Consider the following 23827-nt stretch of genomic DNA (forward strand, 5'->3'; position numbering starts at 1 on the left):
GGTTCTCCCCCAAAAGAGGATATCTCTACAACCATGCCAGATTTTAAATTAAACTGGGCATTTCCTGTTCTATGTATAAAACCTCTCATTCCACATCTTTGTTAATTCTTGGTCAGGCAACACCATATCTTTGTTTTTGAGTTTCTGGTTTTGTTTCTGAGTAGGACAAATGGAAAAATAAAAGTAGGAGAAATCCAATGAATACTACAAGAGAGAAATTGAATTAAAGAGACCTGGCCCACTATAAATCCTTTCCCAAGTCCCCTGAGTTCACCTCTCTGGTGCTTCCCCATTGCTTCCCACACAGGCTCTGTCCAGTGTCTATTTCAGGTGTCTTCCTCACCAAGCCCCAACCCAACTACCTCTCCTTCACTGCAAAATCATCATGACCCTCCCAACCCCCAAAGCAAAGTACATCTGTGCCTCCGATCCCAGATCCCATGTACTCTTGCCTCCTCTTCAAAATGATTGACTCCAATCCCTTTTTGCTAAGAATCAGCTACACCTAACTTAATACTTCCTTTAGATTCCTCCCTCGCGGAGTCAGCATCTAGTGACTTCACTTTCTTCCACTTCTGCCCTTCTTAGAAGCACCACTTCCCTATTCTCAGCAGGGAAGCAGCTTCCCCCAAGGCCATTCCCACCAGCATGCCCACATCTTCTCTCCAGCTCCCTCCTGTTGGCAGGTTCACCAACACTTTCTCACTGGTGAACCATGGACCCTTGGCTTCCACAGCATCTCACTCTCTCTCGACTCAGCTCATGGGCCTTTTCATCTCATAGCCTTCACCACCCTCACACCCAGCTATGCTCTACTGTTGATTTTTACCAACTGCTGTAGTTTGGATATAAATGTCTCCCAAAGGCCCACGTGTTGGAGGCTTGGGTTCTCCAGAGTACTGCTACTGAAAAGTGGTGGAGCTTTTAAGAAGTGGGGCCTAGTGGAAGGTCTTCAGGTGTGTGGGTGGGGTGGGGGGTGCCCTTGAAAGGGATAATGGAACCCCAGAACTTTCCTCTTTCTCTCTCTTTTGGTCGCTGGCCATAAGGTGAGCAGTTTTGCTTCACCAGTAGTTCTGCCATAATGGGCTTTCTCATCACAGGCACAAAAGCTACATGGCCAACTAACCATAGATAGAAACATCCAAAGCTGTGAGCTAAAATAAACATTTTCTCTTTTAAGTTGATTATCTCAGGCATTTGTTATAGTGATGGAAAAGATTACAGAATCATGATAAATGGGCAACCTCTAAACATGCTGTGCTCTTTTTCTTCCTTGTAAAACTCTACTACTCATTTTTCAGGTATAACTCATGTGCTACCTCGCCCCAACCATCTGGGCCCCCTGCAAACCTAACATCCAACTTCCACTGCACTAGTTTATACCACTGCTATATATTTATGGGGCTGCTTTTCTGGCTAGAATAAGCAACACAGTTACAAGAAGGAACCATGTCTTACATGTTTCTGGCTGTCTCTCACTGCTTTTAGGTTGCCTGCAGAAGAACTCGCTGAAGGTCTGTTTAATTAAAGTTGTTCATCATGACTATAATTTTTTAAGGAAGTCCTAAGTAATGTTCCCTACTATAACCCCACCCTTAGAATCCTGCCAGGCATATAAAAGAATGCCCAAACTTACTTTTAAATGATAAAAATGTGTGTCGTATGATAAATGATTTCATAGAGGATATAGGCTTTTAGAAACCAAGAACTTCTACTTCTTTCAAATAATACGTATGTGTAATGGATGGATGGGAGGTAAAAAAAAAAGGGATGAAAACAGATAATTTTCCCATCCTATCTCAACATGCATTTAAAATGGTAATATAAAGATATATATATAAAATGTTTGTTTCTTTTAATCAACCAACACATCATTAACAAACTCACACTTCTTTGAACATTTATAAATAAATACATTAAGGCCGAAGAAGCAGCTACCAAGCTAAAATGAACTTTTTAAGATCCAAACCAGGAAGGGGTCCATGTGTGAACTGAATGTGCAAGGCATTCCTTGCACACCATTTTCCTACTTGCTGACACCACCGATAAGCTTCTCACTGGAGGGCCACACAGTTTACGTGGATAATGAATATATACCAGGGATTGTCACAGGGCAAATGAACAAGGCTCTTCCAAATGGTGAAAAGCCAGCAAGATGGAAAATGGCTGGTTGTGGAAGTAATGTTTCTATTGTTGTGAATCCAATATTTATACAAAACTCAAAGGACTGGATGTTGGTATTAGTTTCTGCAAGAAACAATACAGGCCGTGAGCAGACAAAGTTCCTAGCAGGATACCTTCATTTAGATCTGAAGGTGAAAGCAAATTTCTTTCATGACTCAAGAATTAGGTAGACAAAAGTAAGTTACTTTTACCTCATCAGAGCTAAACAACAGCAGAGGCAGAAGTACCGAGAGCTGATTAAAGGCATTGTCCTGACCGCCCATCCCACCGTGGCTAAGCAAGGGCTGCCTTATGGAACCAGGTCAGGGGACATTGATTTCTCTATTCAACTCTGAGGCACCACTTTGTAAATGACACAATCATTTTTGGGTACAAGAGGTGCTTTAAATGTGGTAACATTATATCATTTCAGCTATAATGATCATAATTACTTATTTCTTTTAATCACAACCCACTTAACCACTTTAGTACAGAAGACTAGTTCAAGGAGTTTAATTTTCATTCAACATCTAATCTTTGTGTTTACTGAAACCCTTCATGGGCTTTGTTTACCGTCTGCTTGCTGGCCTGGACGTTTGATCTTGCAAGACTAGATCAGACAGGGTCAGATAAAATACTGATTACTACAATAAACCAGGCTCAGGAAAGTAACACTGGCTTTTAAAACCCGCTTTTGTCCTATATTTTTAATTTTTTTTTTTTTTTTTTTTTTTTGCGCAAAATAAGCTCAAATAAATAAGATTTAAGAAAACACAATCAAGGGTTCTTGAGAAATGACAGAGAAAAAAACGTGATGGGAATAATTTTGCACCTTGGACAAAATACAGGATTTGGTTAGGTCTATTCATTCTGATGATATTATTTTATGACACAAATAATTTTATGATAGCCACCAGTATTTATGTGAACTGAGAATGACCCTTTGATTCTTGATACATATTAAATATTTCAGGTTGACCCCACCCCAGCAAAGATGATAATTCATTTTGCTTTCAGAAATAAAACATTTTTGATGAAAAATATTTTAAATATAAAATTATTTCTTTTAATTTATTATTAGGATACATTTAAAACATATATCATCATTGTTAAAGTACTTTTCTTATTTCCCCTGCAAAAGTAGATTGCCATAAGAGTATGATTTTGGTGGTATGGCATATATAAATACCTCTTAGTTTCATAAAAATGATGGGACAAATTCACATCTAGAGCTCATACAAAACAACAGTGGATAAAAATCAGTGGGGTAAATCCCTCACAATACCAAGACCTCAAAATAATTTTGTAATACCACGAATGTTTCTAGATGTCTAGGATTATCTGCGTGTCCAACACTAAATCTCCTCAATATTAAGCAACTTTTGTTTTTTGCTTCTAGACAAAATATATATTTTCCTTATACTTGGGAGTTTATAAATTCTACATGATAAAATCTAGACCAGAAGCAATGCTAGGATAAGATGAGTGGCAAATTTAGTTAGTTAGTTAGTTAGTTAGTTAGGTACTGGAGACTGAACCCAAGGGCACTTTACCACTGAACTAAATCTCCAATCCTTTTACTTTTTGTTTTGAGACCTAAGTTGCTTAGGGAATTGCTAAATTGATAAGGCTGGCCTCAAACTTGCTATCCTCCAGTGTCAGCCTCCGGAGTTGCTGGGATTTCAGGGGTATGATACCACACCCAATGATGGGCAGTAATTTTTAGAAAATGTTGTCTATACCAGCCAATCATCCCATCCATCCCTCCATTTCCTTCAACATGGAAAACTACCGGAAAGCAGGTTCACGGTCTCAGATCCTGAACTCAGAGTATACAAATTCTGTCTCCCCATCTCTCCTAAAGTATCATTAATGTTAACTCAAATGTCTGTGTCAACTTTGATTGTCTTTGAAATTAAAGAAAAAGGGTAAACAGAATGTGCTTTTCTGTGATCACTGGGGAAAATAAAGTTAACATTCTAAGCCAAACCAATTTAGGACTTTTTAAAGAATAAGTGTAAATAGTTTAGCTGTAATAACAACAAATTCAAAAAATGCACATTAAAATGTTTACTTCAAAATTTAGACAATTCCATTTGTATATAGTTTTTACATCTGTTTTTAATGATATCAAATTATTGATTGTTCATTTTTCTCATATTTATTTAAGCATTAACTATAGAATTTGCAATCTGATCTTTTTTTTTTTAATCCTTCCAGTAGACTTTTATTTTTGCCAGGTTTTAGTCATATTTACTTTGATCTTTCAGAGTATATAATTATTTTACTGTTTATTTATTTCTATGAAAAAAGAAAAAAATTGACCTAGGAGATCTATATGTGGCAATTTGTAACAGAATCACATAGCTTGTGTTTAGGAAATCATGGTTTTGATTAAGAAGCAAACCATTTAGTTCCCACTGTTTTATTAAAACAGACATTAGCAGATAATAGGAAACATATTTAACAATGTAGTCTGCATTTACTTTGGGACATCAGTAAGCTGGCTTGAGATTTTCTCCTACACTGAAGATACAGCCATGGTAGATGCAAGCGGATAACTCTGGGGTAAAAATGTGAAGGGGGAGCCAAAGAGGTACTTGGAACTCTGACTTCTGGGTTCTAAGGAGGAGCCCCAAAGTAGAATTCTAGTTTTTTCACTACTCATTTCCAGATTTGGAATTCATTACTTCTTTTATTTCAAAAATGGATGGGAGCAAACTAGCTGTTCAAATCAAACCATTACTTCCCCATGAGAAATGGGTCCCACGAGGTAGGAACTCCCACTGTGACATCTATTCCCTGCAAGAAACATCTAGCAAATGAAATATTCCCATCTTGGTCCAATACTTCCTTTTTTCTGAGGGTCGAAAGTTAATAAAACACACTTCTATGGGTGTTTATTCTCTGTACACCATTATACCTGTCATGAATTCTTTGTTTTTCCTCCCACTCCCTTGGTTGATGAATCAACACCACTTGAACTGTTTTATGGCAGCTTGTGTTTACTTCACACATACCTTAACCTTCCCTTTTCTCCTCCTACTGACACACACACAGACACACACACTTCTCAACAGTAATGACTAGCTCCATCTCTTTGAATAGCATGTGTACACAGTGTCTGACAGCCTCTTCAGGCGTGGATCCTTGACCTACTGAATGAAATCAAGGTCTCAGTCTGCTTTTATGGCACTTAAAGATTTAACTGTGCATTTACTATCTTGAAAAAATATAAAGCTTGAAGAATTCAATCTCTAAAAAAGAAGAGACATGAGTGTTAATGTATACACACACACACACACACACACACACACATACACACACACACCGTGGTGGTAATTCTGAAAACAGTGAAGAGTTTTCAGTCTTTCCGAATATGGAATTATACTCTAGCATATTAAAAGAGGACTCTTCTTTTCGCTTATCACAAAAGTTAATGGGATCTAACAAATGACCTTGAAGCTGTGTGATTCTTTTGAGTTTTAGTCAAAGAGGATATGTTCAAGCACTTTAACAATCCAATTTTAAAAGAAAAATTGGGAGGCAACACTTACAGAAAAAGAAACCCTTCTGAACCACTCAATTATGTCTTATAACAAGGAGTTATTCATCTTCTCCTACACAAGGGTCAAGTATTAATATTCTAAAGCATGTTCCCAAACCAGACTCTAAAGGGCTTTAAGAATTTTAGAATACACTGAAAAGGAATGGATCTTAATTCAATTTTCAGGGCACTTAATTTCTCCTGGGTAGCTCAACATTTTGACTTTTCTTTTAAATTATACATTTAGCATAAAATGCTTTCCTTTATCATCAGCAATGTGCCAATGTATGTGAAGCTCAGTTCCTCAAAAGATAACTGTGTGAACAAGCTTCCAAACACTCAATAGCCAACAGCATTACGTTAGTAGGCTGACCCCTCTGAGGATGCCTGCAGGTGGTCAGACAAATAAATTCATCATTTACTTTTACCTGCTCACCACAAATTGTCCTGTGGCACTTAGATGGGGCAGTGAGCTCTCAGTCAGCTATGAATACCAACAATACAACATGATAGACACAGTCATTGTCATGCAAACTATGGATTGGATGGACCCTCAAACATCAATGCTACAAAAATACCCCCAATTCCCTCAGAAACTGGTCACACTCATCTTAAGTGGAATGACAGTAATAGAATCTTTCTAACATTAATATATTTGCAAAGGTAAAATATCCCTGATATGTTTAAAGAACAATGGGTGATCCAAATAGCATGCTATTGCTGCATTTTTCAGGACCAAACATAATTCCATATACAATACATTACTTCTTGTCCTACTACTAGTACTGTTAATTATTATTATAGTATTATAGCTACTAATTATTAAGTGATTGTGCCAATATTATCTTATTTTGTCCTCACAACTACCAGTAACTTGAAAATTTTCATTATTTTGAATTTGAAGATGAAGAGAGTCTTGATGAAGTTAAATAATTTGCTCAAGTTCAGATAGCTGGTAAGTGTAAGAGATCTGAACACAAATCTGTTAAAGTATATAGCCCTTGTTTTAGTCACTGCTCAGAATGGTCTCTGAAAAAACACATTGTCAAAACTACATTTCTGACCAAAGATCTCCTGATGCTGTGACAGTTGTTCCAGTTTGATAATCAATAATCAAACCATAAGTGCTGATTTAACCTAAAATAACTGCTTTTAAATTTCCATTCTAAAGGATTTTGGCCTTTGCAATTTTCACTGATCAAAGCTACCAACTTAGTACATTATGCTAAGAATTTTATTTTTAGTTTTAATACCATCTTAGTTTTCAGGGAGCCAATATAGATCTCATGACAGAAATATTAGGAATCTTACCTTTACAAAAACTATAGTGTGTGTGTGTGTGTGTGTACATGTACACAAAATCTGAAATTAGCATATATTCCAACAACAACTCATTGACCTAAGAATCTAAAAATAGGCTTTAAAAACAAAAATTTCAGCTTACCTTTAATCTTCTTATATTTTTTATACCATCTCCCAAACTCCTGGCACTTGGTTGCTGACACATTGGCATAATATGTGCTATTTACAATGGATGAAATCATACTCTGAAAAGAAGGAAAATAATAGTAATTTTTTTTTCAAATATACAAATACTCCTTTTTAAGAAAGAGATTGGAGCCCACACAGATCTTCTTTGTCTTTTTACCTTGAAGCATTTATTCTGCAAACTAAACCATCAAATATGATGACCTGGATTCACTATTCCTTAAGCTTATATTTATACAATGACAGTGCTTTTTCCAAAAGCCAACCCTGGGCCAGTATCAAAGATGAAGAGGGCAGGACACGCAGATTAAATGCAAAGGGGAAGAACAGTTGTGATTGAGGAACCAGAGCAAAAGGTGAGATCAGATGCTCCTGCATCCGTAATCCAAATAATGCCTTTCAGATGTTTCTGTTCCGCTTCCAACTGCAACAAGCTTACACAGCCAAGAATCTGAGAACATCCGTGCTACACACTGCAGAACAACATTTAGGGAAATAAGTTAAATTAATATAATTTATAGAAACGTGTGATTAGCACTCGTGTGAAAATTCACCAGATGAAAAAATTAACAGTCCTATTTTAGAGCAGGGGAAACTAAACCTAACACTTGTTCTGTGTTTCAACCAAAAAGGAATCAAAGCTAAACTTCCTGAGTTGCTTACGTATATGATTCCTCCTTGCTCTTCATCCTTGTCTCCCTCCTCAGATCAACTCCTCAGTTGATTTGTGTTTAGTTGGCATTAGAAGGAAAGCAAACGGGAGAATAACCTGATTTAGCATAGAAAAACTAAAATTATAATTGTATACCTTGAACTCAATGTCCTACAGAGACATACTTGCCAATGATATGACACGTCTGGGCCAACACTGGTGGTGGATGTCAACTTATACCTGAACCAACTGTGATATCATATGTGTATGCTTTAGATATAGATTTTATTTCTGTAAATTTTCGTCTGAAAACAAAAGAGTGTGAACAACTCAAGAGACCCAAATGACCTGCACGAGATTTAATATTTTGCCTTGAAATCTCATTTGTCTCGAAAATGTTATCCCCAGACATGCAGCAGTTCAGAGGAATCTTAGAACTTCTAATGACATTTCTACAAAGTAGTAGAGATAAGAAGGATAACAATAAATCAAGTCCATGGCAAGTTATTTACCAGGAGGTTCAAACAACAGACCGACATAGACTCCCATTTAAAACATCAGACTTACTTTCTTTCATAATCACTATGCAGCACCAGTGGAGGTGGGGGCTCCTAATTCATTTCACAGAAACCTCTTTGGCCCTTTCTACATAGCAGATGGCCGGCCTCCCCCAGTTGCTGATCTCTAAATGACAACTCTTTTCTCTAAAGGGAGACAGTGAGAAGGACTCTTTTAATCCCAGGGTCTAAACACAGCACTGAGAACTCGAAGAGCCAACATCACCTGAGTTTCTCATAAAACTTACAGAGCACTGCCTACTCTCTTAGGAAATCAGATCCTAATCAACCTGAGACAGGGTTCTACTTTGTGTGTTATTAGCAGAGTAAAGCTGTTTCCTGATTGCCTCAGTTAGCTCCCTGTCTGGACTGGGATTTTCTCTCTGTCCCTAGACTGTGGGACCCTTGAGGACAGTAGCTGTGTCTGTTTCACTTTTTTTCTCCCTCGTGTCTCACATAGTTCTGATGTGGGATATCTGAGTCACTGAAATTTAACACATGAAAAGGGACAGAGATGAAATTTTAAAATACCAAAGTGAAATGTCATAATAATAAAAATTTTAGCATGAGAGCACCCTAATAATAGATGCACCAGCCACACTGGTGTATGGGAATAGTTGTGAATGTGCTTGTCATCTCTCTATCCTGTTTATATGAATGTTATCCTTGGGAAAGATTGTATATATAGCATGGCAGGAGTCGGGGCTAAAGTTTCTATTGTAAAGTAGTCTGGAAAACAGACTAAAATGAAAGTGTTTAACTACTACCTGGAGCTATTCCTCAACTCTTCCTGGCCTATAAGGTAAAGCTGCAAGCTTACATCATTCTGGCCTCTGATAATTCATATTCGCCTCACTCTCTGGCTTCCTTATGTTGACCTTGCTCCAGTGGCATCTTCAATGACATTTCACAAGGTCATTGTTAACCTATGTGGCAAAGAAATGAAAATCTGGGCTCTACTATCTCTGTCCAGCTGGGCCTATATTTCACACAACTCATTTAAAAAGGAGGCGTTGGTGAACAACCACACAGCTGGGCTTTTAGGGTCCCCACATATTTTTGATAAATGAACAAAATCTGCAACTACTTTTTTGATCAAGAATGCAATGAAATCTATATCCACGTCATAGAAAGCATTATTGATACAAATAATCCAGAAGATAGGTGTATCACTATTTTTAACAATTAAATAAGGAACTATTTTACTGACTTAAGCTAAAATCAAAATAACTTTGCATAAACTAAACAAACATCACTTTGTTTGGCAAGGACTATGACAAAGAAAGGATGAAGGAGCACTTATAATGGACAATCAAAGGAGCCCCCATTCAGGCCTAGACACAGCCATAAATTCTGCATAAATAGTCACTGGAGACAAGGATATTTTGTGAATAACATGAATTAAAATAAATTTTTAAAAAGGCTTAAGGCATTTTTCCAACTACAGAAACTTTTGGAAAATTTCAGATGTCTTTGTAACTGACTTTAAAATTTTAAATATAAAGATTTTAGATGGGAGCCAGTTGTGTAGGCCATACCTACAATACCAGCTACTCAGGAGGCTGAGGCAGAAGTACCACAAATTCGAGGCCAGACTGGGAAACTTAGCAAGAAACTGTCTCAAACATTAAAAGAGGGCTGGGGATATAGCTCAGTGGTAGAGTGCCCCTGGTTTTAATCTCCAGTAAAACACACACAAACACACACACACACACACACACGGACTTGGGATGGGGAACAAAATCTAACTGTCCTTATTTATAGTCAATCTGACACATAGTTCAATTACTCCAAGGTAACCAGCTGATTTGACCTTTCTTTAAGCTAAACTGTAAGAGAATATTATAATAGTTATTAATACAGTCACATGCTGCATTAATGATGCTTTGATCAACAATGAACTGCAAATACAACAATAAGATAATAAAGAAGCTGGAAATTTTCTATTTACATGCCTAGTGACATGGCAATGTAACACACAACACATTTCTGGTGTGTTTGGGATAATGCTGGTATACACAAACCTATTGCTGTCAGTCATATAAAAGTATAGCTTGTACAATAATGTATAGTACCTAGCATTTGATAACAAATGATTATTATTGGTTTATGTACTTACTATACTGCATTTCTTATCCTTATTTTAGAGTGGACTCCTCTCACTTAAAAAGAAAAGAAAAAGTTTCTGTGAAACAGTACACCACTTTACGATGACAGCAGGCTCCTACATCTCAAGTTGGGACTGAATCTCTTGAGTGCACCAAGAGGCCAGACTGAACGACTGACCTATGCCAGTAAGGTCTGTGTGAGAACACTCTATGATGTTCACACGATGAGGAAATCATGTAAGAACACATTTCTCAGAATGAATCTCTGTTGTTAAGTGTCACACGACTATACTTATTTTAGCTCGATTGCCTTATCTAAAAATAAATTTTCTTTTAGGTTGCTGAGATAAAATTTTAAACTCACTTGTTTTTTAACTAGCCCAGAGAATAGATACCTCATGTGATTGTAAGTATGGTTCTATTTTCAAACTGAGGGCTCAGAAGCTCAGAATGAATTTTTTTTTTTTTTTTTTTTTTTGGTCCAAAGTCAAACAGCAAGTAGGAAGCAACACAAAGAGGCCCCACTACTGGACTGCAGTATTTCATGGTCTCTTAAGAAGAGAAACAAATTAATGGGAGGAAGGAAATAGTCACCACCACGTCCATCAGCTGGCACAAGCTCATGCTGCAACCACTTCTTCAGACCAAACAAGAAATAAGGTGACAAATAAATAAGTAAAACCAAAGCGATGACTTCAGGTCCACTCTATGTGTTAATTAACAAGTTTAGAATCGGAGAACTCTAAGGAACCTAAAGGCAATTTAGAACTTATTAGGAAAAAGCACAACTTTGTTAAACACAGGTTAAGATGATTTGCACACTACACTTGGAAAGACAGAGATCTGAGCATCCCCTTTTCCTGCAAAAAGAAAAAAACATACAATGAAAAAATTGCATAATTATTCAATTAACTGAATCACTGGATATAAGAAATAATTGAATAACCTTCACCACATTCCTATTGGTGAGCTGAGATTCATTTGTTTGAATAGCAATGTGACACTAAGAGTAGCTAAACTGCAGATACATAATACATCTGCTGTGAAAGAGAACATTTCAAAACCAGAGTGAATGATTACAGGTTCTGTGAGTGAGAACGCCCCGGGGTGGGGGACATCTCCTGCCTCCTTTTGCATGAGACAGGCAATGAGTAATATGTGCATCCTTTGCTCATTTTCAAGCTGCTTTGTGATATGCTCAACAACGTCTTAAACATGAGATTATAATCTACCCTTCAATTTAGTAAAGAGGTAAAATGAGAAATAAAAACTTTTGCCATTCTAATTGAAAGACACACTACCTCCAGACTTTGGAGCATGAAAAGACTACTCCTGAAAGCTGGTGGCCCTTCATCATGCCATCATTTCTTATGGTCACTGCAATGCCTCAGCTAGATATGACTGTCAAGCTGTCATCTGTGAGTCTCCTTCAATATGAGTATGTGAGATTGGGCCACAAACTAAAACAACCACTCTTGAAAATAACTGAAAGGGACAGTTGTCAACTGCTTAACACAAGATAGGATACATCCCTATGTACATGCACTTAAGACTAAATGAAACGGAAAGTTGGCAATTGGTTAACACATGACTAGTCCACACAGTCCATCGCCACTTGTCTACAGGCGAACACATGCTCAATTTGTTTTTTTCTAATAACCCAACTGGCTGCTTGATTTCACTGCCCAGTTATTTTGGCATATTTTACACATAAGTTAGGTGCTTTAATGATCCCCAATTGGACAAGGCTTGCTAAGGATGTCAGAAATAATTCCCCCCACAGTCTATTTGTATAGGAAGACTGTAGCACTGTCACACTGGAAATCCAGTAACATCTTCACAGTTCAATAACTTTAGTCAGTCCTTTCTTTCCTCAAATATTTGACAACAAAACCTCAGCTGAAGGCACAGGACAGAGCTGTTTCAAAGACATATGGATATGCTAAGTGAAATAAGCCTGCATGAATGGACAAATATCTTATGATCCCAATTAAGTGAGGTATCTAAAGTAAGCAAATTTATAGAACTGAAAGTAGAAACTACCAGAGGCTAGAGGGACAGGAGAATGGGACATCACTGCTTAGAGGTTACAGACCTGTTTAAGGTGATAAAATTTTTGGAAAGAGGGATGACAGTTGCACGACACTATAAAGGTAATTAATGCTACTCACAGACTTAAAAATGGTTAAAATCATAAACTTCATGTTATGTATAGTTAACCACAAAAATAAATTATCTAAAGTCAGAGATAATGTGTGGAATGGGAGCATATTGCAAGGGGCGTGCATTTGCAAATTATTTGTTCTTCATTGCGATTTTCAATTACAAGACTGTCTTCTCTGTAGTCATGCCATTTGGCATCTGGAGAACCTCCAAGGTGGACAAGGTAGGTACTGGTAGCTCTGCTTATTTAAATGGATCAAAATCCTGAGGACCTGAGGTTTCGCAGTCAAAAACAGTCCTCAGTTTTTAACTCTTCTTCATGTAAGAATAAATAAGCCACAGGAATCAGTGTTCATAATGCTTTCAAACTGCAGCAGAGAGAAGACCACCTAATAAGGGGTGTAAAGTGTGGTAAATAAAGCTGCTTGGAACAGCCTATAAGGTTGAAAAAGGCGCTGGAAGTGATGACTCAGAGACATCAGGGGACATGGAAGAGGCTGTCACCACTTAAACACATTTTGAGAGGTGAAATCAAAAATAAATACATAGAGACACAAGACAACCTATACTTTCCAGCATCTGGCCAGACAGAATGGCTAAATCATGACTTCCCCCCTTTAAATATACATGCTTCAGACTACAATTGCTGCCCTTTTAAGGGCTTCTCCACTCTTTTATTCTGCCTTCAAGGCTGCTCTTTTGAATTATAGACCACTGGGATGTTCAAGAAAATATGTACTATCCACTGAATTGTTCCTTTATGGAACTGCCAAGATGAATGAGGAAAATACCTAATATGGGTTGGCTTTGGTTCATTCCTTTGATCCTTTCAATCTTTTATTTTCATGGTTTTAGCTTATGCTGGTTCACTAAAATGGACTATTACTTTTTCTCATGGTGCAGTTTTACATGTTGAACTTGCTCAAAAACCTCTACAAGTGTAATGGATGTAAAGATCATCTCTCTCCACCAAAAGGAGAGAGGCTTGATTTGTCTTGCAGAGATGGGTTAATGAATGACTGACTCATTCCATTGACCAAGCAAAGCAATGTTCTGGAGCACAGGCTTTGGAAGGGAAAGTCTGGAGCCAGATTTCAAGTGGCCACTTAACCAGTATGAGTACTTTAGGCAGGATTTTTTTTTTCCATATTGGGCACTGAATACAAGGACACTTTACAACTGCCTTACTTCCCCAGCCCTTTTTATTTTTTATTTTGAGATAGGTTCTCAATAATTTGTTTAGGGCCTTGATAAGTTGCTGAGGCTGGCCTCAAGCTTGTTATCCTCCTGCCTCAGCCTCCTACAGTCAAGTACCACAGTGCCTGGCCCTTAAGTGGGAATTTAAGTTTTAATCCAAGCCCCAGTTTCCTGATCTGTAAAATAGAGACATTGAACCCTACTTCTAATGATCCCTACTTCATCACCCCCAATAGGTCTGTAACTTCTAAGCAGTAATGCCCCATTCTTCTAACTTAAGACTGACACTAAATATATACATGAAAAGCTGATGGTTATGTAGATAAGAATGTTTTCACATGTTCCTACTGCATCAAAGTTCTCAGTAAGTGATAACTTCTACTGTATAACCAAAAGCACCATAATCTCTGTTTTTTCCACCACAAATGCAGTGCGACTGCATAAATAAAAGACAGAGACGACAGCTGCCTAAGCAGAAGTAGCCTCCTGCTAGACAGTCCACCGACGGCTTTCCATTTCCCAGACCTCCCCTGCAGATACTGACCTGGGAGAGAGGGCATTCTTTGGCTAATGTGCTCTGGTTCATCTCTTTGAGCAGTTCCTTTAAGGCATTGCGGACTGTGGCATGGTTCCACTGCTCCGCAGGCAAGTCTTCCAACTTTGAACAACTGCAAAACAGAGGGACAATGAACAACCCAAGAACCTCAAGGGAGGGCTGTGACAGCAGAAGACAGGAGTGCAGTGGTGGTTCCACCACCTTGTACCAGCATTAGGAGAGCTGCCAAGCAATGGTGTCTAAGGTGGGCCCGAAGGGAGGGAAAGGAAGCAAAACTTCCTCTCCAGGAACTTGAACCTCAATAGACTAGGAGACAGTCTCTAAGTTAGTGATCCCACTTCCTAACAAAAGCAGTCCCTTTGAATATGAAAAAACACCTATTTTTTAAAAATAGTGATTTTTTTCCCCAAAGTGCTAATGAAAATGGCAAGGCAGTGTGGCGATAAACTTTCCCAACACATATTCAACTACTAGGCATTCCTAAGGTCAAATGTCGGCAAATGTTACAGCAGATTTGAAGTCTGAAGGCCCAGCCTCCCAGAAACAGAGATGTTACTCTTCTGTCAAAAGATAACTTCTAAGATAAGACACTCAAGCATTCCCAGATAAGGAGAGGGATGTTGGGTCCCTATTAAAGAATAAATCCTCCAAAAGGAGAAAACTGAAACACAGCATTCCTGAAGTCACAACTACCAGGCACTTTACAACTAAAACTGCAAAGAACCTTTAGAGGCATACCTTGCTTTGGATAGCCTATCTGGAAGAAGGAAGGGTGGGAGAAATTGAGGGAACATTCCAAGTGTCTCTGAAGGCCACAGAGTGCATTTTATTGGGGCAGTCATCAGAAGGAGAGAAAAAAGATTTCCAGTGCCAGTGCATGCTTGGTAAACCTGCCACAGGACCCAAACTCGCCCTTCATAACACAAAAAGACAGCAGAGGGGTTTACTCTTCAAATGCCACATGCTAAGCTTTGAACCATGCCTAGAGGACCCACTGAATGAGGGGCTGTGGAAAGTTCCCCGTTAAGTTCCCTGCAGCTTTGTAATGATTTATCAAGCTGCCCCTGGGTTACCACTTCACTGCTTCTGAAAACAAAACATAAAACAGTTGGAATGTGGACTATAAAGATGCCTGGTACAGCGCCCCCTCCTTCCCTCCTCTTTCTCTCTCCTCCTTTTCATTTCATCCAATGTCTAGATATTAATGAAGACAGGACATGCTGCTCTCTGCAGTACATCTATGATCGACAGACCAACTCCAAAAGGAAGGAAAGGCAGATGTTCAGAAACACCCACCTTTGTAATTGGATTTTCAGAGTCACAACATGATAGACATCTTGCAGCATGTCGGCCACCGTCGCGTCGGGTGCATCTGTCACATAACTGAGGGGGAGAGGGTTCCACCTCCCCAGCTTGATTATTCCTGCACAGGGAAGAAAAACATAATAAACACATATCTGCTATTTATTAAACCTTCCCATTGTTTGCTCAATGTTAAGAAGGTCATTCAACAGTCAACACTCAAGGCCCACTCAGATATTTTACAACCCAGTGCAATAAGCTATTTCTTTCTGGCTGACAATTGAGTTAGTTAACTATACAGGAAGATGGGAATGAAAAGGATGAGATTTAATCATGGACAATCAGTTCTTTTATGTTTTCCTGTTTCTTAAATTACTTAGAAAACCATACGGATACTTCCTTCCCCCAAAGTCTTAATTCACAGTCTAACTTAAGACTGATGCTAAATATACAGGACTGCTGATTTCACAGACAAAAAAAAAAAAAAAAGCAAGCTTTAAGTAAATACAAGATTTGGTTTTGAATTGAACAAGAAAATTCCTGTGTGTGGGCTCAGCACGCAGTCACATTCTGACTGCGGTGTTATTCCCAAAGCGAATGTGCAATAGATGAAGCAGAGTGAACCTCCAGGTCCACATCCCGCATTCCACCAGAGAGAGGGGCTGCCTTCCTGCGCCAAATGCAATGGCACACACATTGACCCCAGATCAGAAATAGCAGAGATGCCTTCAGCTCCTTTGCTTTTTTTAATACCTTGGCTCTTTTTAGAATGACAATAATACCCTTTCCCTGTGGGTTTCCTGCTGCACAAGGCAAACACACCACAGAAGGAGAAAAGAGTAAAAATCCTGGTCACCCTTGGTCTACAGCAAGCAGCAATTTTAGGAACACCCTTGTTCCAGGCAGATTCATGGGATGGCTTCAGCAACATATGGTGAAAATGCTAACTTATTCATCAGATGGGCCCAGCTTATCTGGTGCGTAGGGCACACAGAACACTGATGAAGAAAAATAGAGAAACTCATTTCACAAATGGCAGAGGGCAACAAAAATTTTATTTCTAGACTATGGAAAAAAAAATCTGATGGTCCCCAGGATATCAAAAATCGTCACACATAAAAAAGTTATGTTTGAGATAAAAGAAAAACTGGATTTTTTATTGTGATTTTTGAAAATATAGGTGAGTCTAACTCCATGATTCTTTTAAATATATATATATATATATATATATATATATATATATATATATATATATATATATATTATCGCCAAAGAGAGAGAGAACACCTGTATACCCAAGTGTATTTTTAAAAGATTCACAAAATGATGCTTTATAGCTATGGGGCAAAATCCCCACAATCGGAAATGAACTTTCTGGTCAGGGCACGTCCTGTCCAAGATGAAATAAATGAATGCGCAATGCTTGACATAATGCTTGAAAACAGGGAATAAACAGAACAAAAATATTAAAATGATGCACTGTTTCAGTATTAAGATTTAACAATCTGGTGCTGAATATGCTGCAGTATAAATAGTGCCTGGACTCAGATCCAATAAAGTAACACAGCTCTCATTCATAGTACCGTATGTCTCCAGTTCTGGCTCCTGAAGTCATATTTCACTTGCCAAGAAAAGCTGTTTTCTTGTGGGGATAGTTTTCCTAACATTCTCCCTCATGACAATGAGAAGTGCACAGCACGCAGCGTGTGGTCGCCATGAAATGAACAGCCAGGGCCTGCCGGACACCACCCACCAGGGCTGGTGTGCTTCCTGGCTTCTCCTTCTGGCACTTGCAAATACTAAAAAGATAGCGGGTAACATATCTGACAAACTTCTGTTTTCAAAAGATCCTTCCACAATGTTAACTTCCTTTCCAGAACCATGATTGTGATCACCCTCTGAGAGGAATCTAAACTGACCATGTTCTAAAGATCGGATTTTTTTTTTAATCATAAAAGAATAGAGAGGGAAAATGAAGTCAGAAATCATACACTATGATAGGCATGGAGAAAAAGCAGACTCTGTGGGTAATTTTGATTACTAAGAATATGGAAGTAATATGAAGAAAATGAACCTTGCAAACTTCCATGCACAACTCTACAGACATTCGTCCCTGATGCGTGTGTCAGTCTTCGCCTCTTTATTTATGGAGAACATTCCACAATGCAGCCACACACAAGAGAATATATCTGTATGATTTTATTTATATCAAATCCAACAACAGGCAAGACTAATCTATGGGGACAGAAGTCAGAGGAACAGGAGAGGGAATTTACTAGAAAGGGACATAACAGGGATTTTCTTGTTTGGGCTGGTGGTTGCATGGGTATAAAAATTGTCAAAATTCATCAAACCAAGCACTTAATATGTGCAAATTTATTGTATGTAAATTATACCACAATTTTTTTTTCAAATGGAGGGGGAGAAATCTGTACAGGAAATAACAGACAAATTGGTCTACTGGAGATAGTCATCTCCATTTAGGTAAATTCTCTCTCCACCTTGATGAGCCAGAAGGAGACTTGTTTGGGCTGGAATTAGACACACACAGGTGTTTTCACAACACTTAATACCTCCACATAGAGCAGCTGCTCCAGGTTGGTTTCTACATCTTGGAAGAGAGCTGTTGATGCATGCTATTTTCTCAGGCAAGGGAGGTAGTGTGTGCTTTTTCTTCATTGCATTACTGTGATTAATTAACCTGCACAGTCCTAGAAGTCATGTTCTATGCTTGACTATCTACCAGGGTCTGCAGGTGTACAGTTTGCTATAGGAGGGCTCTGCTCAGGAGTCTGCTCTCCTTTAGCCAGGCAGGGGGCTGCAGGAGCTCTTGTCAATAAGACTTTTCTACAAGCAGGGTCTATGTCTAATATATTCATCCTCTTTAAAATACATTTCTTAGAACAGTGCTACTTCCCTGATAAAAAATAGACAAAATATTACTTAGAATAGTAGTCAAATGTTAACTAAGGAAATCAAACTGGGAAGCAGTATGCCACAAGTGACTGTGAATAAGAATGCAGGTTTCCAAATCAAATTGTCTCTGATCACATCCTGGCTCCCCATCTCCTAATTACATGACTCAAGAAAACAACTTATATTTCTCCCTACCTCAATCCTCTCAGCTGTAAAATGGAATGATAAACATACTGATCTTACAGGAATATTGTGCATATTAAACATAAAGCCCTTAGTGCAGAACCTGGATATAATATACCCTCAACAATTGTTTGGTCATTATTCAGAACTTTTCAATGACTTTTTAAAGGCAGACACAGCTAATTCTTTTCAAAAAATAATAATTGATTCAGAGTTTTTTATGAGAATCTACTACCTGACTGGCTAGACTGTGTGTGTGTCTGTGTGTGTGTGTGTGTGTAAAATACTACCTAATTTAATCTTTACATTTTTCTTATTTTGTAACCCTCAGATTAGGGTTACAAAAATTACTTACAGGGTGAAAGCACTGAAAATAAATCTGTATACTCATTGTCACTCTGCTATCTGAGATTTCTCTAATGCTGTGAGTTAGACATTATCCCCAATGGGCATATAACAATTCTTTCTTTTTTGTCCTCCTTCACCACACTATAGATTTGGTGAGATCTGCATCCCACCTTAAAGTCCTATTGGGGTTGTATGTAGACACAACCACCTGCATTGCTTCAGTTCTTTTTTCCTGCCCTCAGAAAGCTTCCCTCTTTTCACTGGCTGCGTTCCAGTACAATTTAATCTCCTAAAGATCAGCTTTGATGGTGTTATGTTCACACTGGGTTCTGCTTCCCCTTGATTTTTACCAAGCACTTATATGGGGCAATCCTGTCCTAAACTCTTAATTTCACTTAAAGCCTTATGTTAGCCCTAAAGGGTAGGCATTATTATGGGGATAACACTGCCGATGTGAGAACTGACACATGGACAGACTAACTTGCCCCAAATCTCACAGCTGATATGCAGAGGAGACTAAACAAAAACTCACCTCTGACTTGCTCCTTATCCCTAACTCATACAGAATGCTCCTGAGCCAGGCATTCAAGGTCTTCCAAAACTATGTATAAGCTTTCCAGAAGTGAATATTGAGGATCAGTACTCAGATCAGTACTCAGTACTCAGAAATTTTATACATTCTTCAAATTCTGCCCTGGGAATAATTCCAATTCTGATCAACCCACCTGAAGCTGAACCATAAATTTTCTTATTTGGTTTATGTATCTTATAAGGAACTTACTTTGTCACAAGGTCCCTTTATGGTTACTTTACAGTTTACCAAGTGCTTTCTAGGACCATAAGTTTATCCCATGCAGATCACAGGGAGTCAACATTCTGCTTGCAAGTAATCTAAAGCTCCAAGAAGAGTAGCTTTATAAGAGTATCAGTGGGTGACAGCCAGATGAGGATTTGAGCTTCATTCTACAAGTTTTGGGCCTGCTAGACCAAGATCCTTTCTTCTCATTTTGCCACTGCTGCCTTCCAGTGTACCTGTGTGCACAGGATGAGACCCTGGAGAGCAGGACCACAACTCATCTACAGTCACACATCAGGCAGGGTCTTAGCATTCAGCATTAAACCAAGGAACAAATGAGACCAATGAGCAAACAGGTGATAAGCCCAAAAGACTGAACAACCAGCTATCCTTGGGACTTCTCGAGAAAAAATAGTCCCCCCACAGAGTGCCATTTCAGACATAAACATTGTTTCCCAAATCATCTTTATTATTTCTGAGGAATTTATCATCTGCAAACATTTAGAAAATGCCTGGTGTTGAAGACTATTACAGATGTAGTTTCAAGGTCTTTGAGTCACAAATTATGGGCCTTTATTTTGGAGTTGAAATTCATACAAATGTTAACATGATTGAATTGAGCACAATATAAATAAAACTGTTTATATCCAGACAAATCTGTTCATTCTAAAACACAGAGTGCCAATCCACTCTTTGTGTAATGTATTCAGACCAAATAACAAAATGCAATTGTAGGTAAATTTCCCATTAGTGACATAAAATTAAGTTGGGAATGGAAGCAATTTTTGTCCAAAATTAAAAAGATACAATAATGGAAACCAGTTTTTTTACCCTCAGTGCAGTATTCTGCCAGAGTCAAGAGTTGACATTTTGCAAAAATAGAAATATCAATAATTGCTTGCATTCATGTGTTTGGGTATTTTTTTAATCAGTTTTAATCTTCCTCAAAGAAACCAAAGACACTTCTAAGTAAATGTAGAATTCATATCTTCATTATTATTTTCTTCTTAAATGTAAAAACACAAGGGCTATGATACTACATAGTATAAATGATTGATATTTGATTGAAGGATTTAGAAAGTCAATCACTTGTGAAAATAAAATAAATTGTGATAATACAGTATAATCAATGGAATATGAGAAGGGTTTGTATTAAACAGTAGTTACTGAGTCATTTGAGAAATTTTTTCTGTCTCTAGCATGAATCAGTAATATGCAAAGATAACCCAATGTACACTGTCCCTGCAATTATGGAGGTCACAGTTGAACAGAGAGGTTTACTACTGCTAAACGCATAGCCAGTTGAAACTACTCCTAAAATAAAGCAAGACAATAGCTTTTACCCTGTACAAATATCAGAAATATTGACTACATGAAGGCTTGCAACAGATCACCTGTAAAGTACATGAGAACAATTCTTAGAGTTTTCAGTGGCATGGAGACAGACACTGATAAAACAGACATATAGTGGGAATATTGCAGATTAAAGCCCACAAATCCATCTGTAAGACAGATACATGCAACCACACAAGATATTAGCAGTATCCTTATAATGCAGCTGGCTGGATAATTTTCTTTTATTCCAGGTGCATTTTGACATTAATTTTAAAAGCAAAGTGAAAACCCAGCCTGGGAAAAATGAGACATTAGCTTTAATATCCAAAGGCTGGGGTTTATATATCTCATAACTCCCTGGAAAAGATCTCAGCAAAAGCGTCAATAAAAACCCCAGTCTCAGAATAACTAAGCCTTGGGGCTTCTGGTTCTCTGTATTATTTCCACAATGCTCCAACTGCTGATGAGGGCCCTTGTAAAAACAGGAGAACTCATGACATTGATTGCATCTGTTTATCCTCCTCAGAATGGCTGTGTCCCTATTCTATAGCATATAATTTTCTGTTGTTAGGCCATGCTTTGTTAAAGAAATTAAAAACTGTCTGTCCTATATAATAAGAACATAGAATTATTTATCCATAAATCAGTTCACAGGAAATCACTACCCAGCAGTATATAATAACTCAGCCTATGTTTCTAACCTGTGGCCTGACTGTGGTATATCATCAAACTGTAGCAGCGAAATGGCATAAATTGTAGTTATTATTGCTAAACCTGTGGTGGGAATGATATTTCAATGAGGAGAGAGAAAAAAGGCAAAGTAAAAAATGATTTTTGAAGTACACATATTTTCTTCTATAATGCACAGATTAGCAGTACCCCAATACAACTTATTGGAATAAACCAAACTCCTCACTACCATCCATTTTGATTTTAAAGACTCCCCCCCCCATATATATATATACACTCTCTCTCTCTCTCTCTCTCTATATATATATATATATATATATTATATATATATATATATATATATACACATATACACACACACACACACACACACACACACATCAGATGGCTTGCATTGGAGTAAAGTAAATGGAAAATGAAATAGCATTCTTTGGGCATTTTACATTATTCAAGTGCTTTTATAATTTACATAAATTAATGAAACCTCACAAAACACTTGTCTGGGAGCCTACAATGCACTTAATCCTGTATTTACAATAACACAAACGAAAACACCAGACAAGGATAAATAATTCAACAATTCAGAATAAATGTTGAGGCTATAGTGTTAGATAAATTTATCTAAAAATCAACACATACACATGCACATACACTGAACACAGTATTTCCAACTCTGCAGATAGCTTCTCTACTTCAAAAATTCAGGTATTATTGACAAACACAATAGAATTTTTAACTAAGAACTCTGCCTTTTATTTTTAAATCATATCTGCATTTTTTCAGGGGAAATAATCATCAGGATGGATGTTAATATTTAAAAACTAAAATCAACTTTAGAGTCATCTCTGAATAAACTATAATGATATACAGCAATCTGCCAACTTTTTTTGAGCTGACCACCCCCTTACACTACAGAAACATTCTACTTAAAAAATATATACAGTACCATTTGGTGCCTTGTAATTGTATACATGGCTTTTACATTTTGCAGCATGAAGATTTTGTCTCGTGTAATAGATGCTGCTTCACATTTGGGAAACGTTATGTTAGAACTCTGACTTTTATTAGATTATTTAATATAAGCACTAAGTAACTAGACTAAATTAATAAAGACCCTATTGCAAAAAAGAGAGAGAGCAAGAGAGAAAAAGAGAGAAAGAGAGAGAGAACAAAATTATTGCACAAATTAAATAAAACTTTCTGAAGTTGGTATTTTAGAAACCTTTATTTAATTTTCAAAATTCCAATTCTTCTGAAAAGCAGCCAAAATATTGGTCAGGATATGAAAAAAATATGGCTGGTATTTAGCTATTTATTTCATAAGAGTGCCATTTAAAACTATTACATGGAGGAATAGGACAAATGAGAAAGAAAAGTGTTGCGAGAAATTAATCTTGAGATCAGTTCTAAAATTCTGCCACTGGTTAAAAACTATTTCATCTGGTATGTATTTTCTTATTATTGCTCCAAGTTTAATCATTATCTAAAGAGGTTCAAATTAAAGGACTAATTGTGGCAGGTAACACAAACAAGCTTCAAGCTTCTCTCTCTTTCTCTCTCCCCCTCCCCCTCCCCCTCCCCCTCTCCCTGCCTCCTTTTTATTCAGAGATATATTTGTATAAAGAGATTTCCCTCCAGCATTGGTACCCCTACAGTATCTTCAATAATCAAAGAAAAAGTACAGGTTCAAACTTTCTTCTCTCTGTTCTAGCAGAAGCTGTTCATGCCCCGTTGCTGTATGCTCTGGAGTAGGAAGTCTCCACCAAAGAACTAAAACACAGTTAACTCACACACTTCACTCCTAATTAATTACATGTATTCTTTTC

At 37.7% G+C, this 23827-nt stretch overlaps 1 protein-coding gene across 2 annotated transcripts in view; it reads right to left on the reverse strand.

Moving 5' to 3' along the window:
• The window catches only part of Satb2 (SATB homeobox 2), a 175270-nt gene that overhangs the window by 84873 nt on the left and 66570 nt on the right, over positions 1-23827 (reverse strand). For both annotated transcript variants that reach the window (XM_058580352.1, XM_046447569.2), the window contains exons 4-6: positions 15728-15854; positions 14420-14543; positions 7155-7257 (exon numbers count right to left, since the gene is read on the reverse strand). In XM_058580352.1, coding sequence (XP_058436335.1) covers positions 7155-7257; positions 14420-14543; positions 15728-15854 — 354 coding nt within the window. The remainder of the gene's footprint in view (positions 1-7154; positions 7258-14419; positions 14544-15727; positions 15855-23827) is intronic.

Source organism: Marmota monax, unplaced genomic scaffold (assembly GCF_021218885.2).
Source record: "Marmota monax isolate L192 unplaced genomic scaffold, Marmota_monax_Labrador192_F-V1.1 WCK01_AAM20220418_F8-fsc00007, whole genome shotgun sequence".
NCBI lineage: Eukaryota > Metazoa > Chordata > Mammalia > Rodentia > Sciuridae > Marmota > Marmota monax.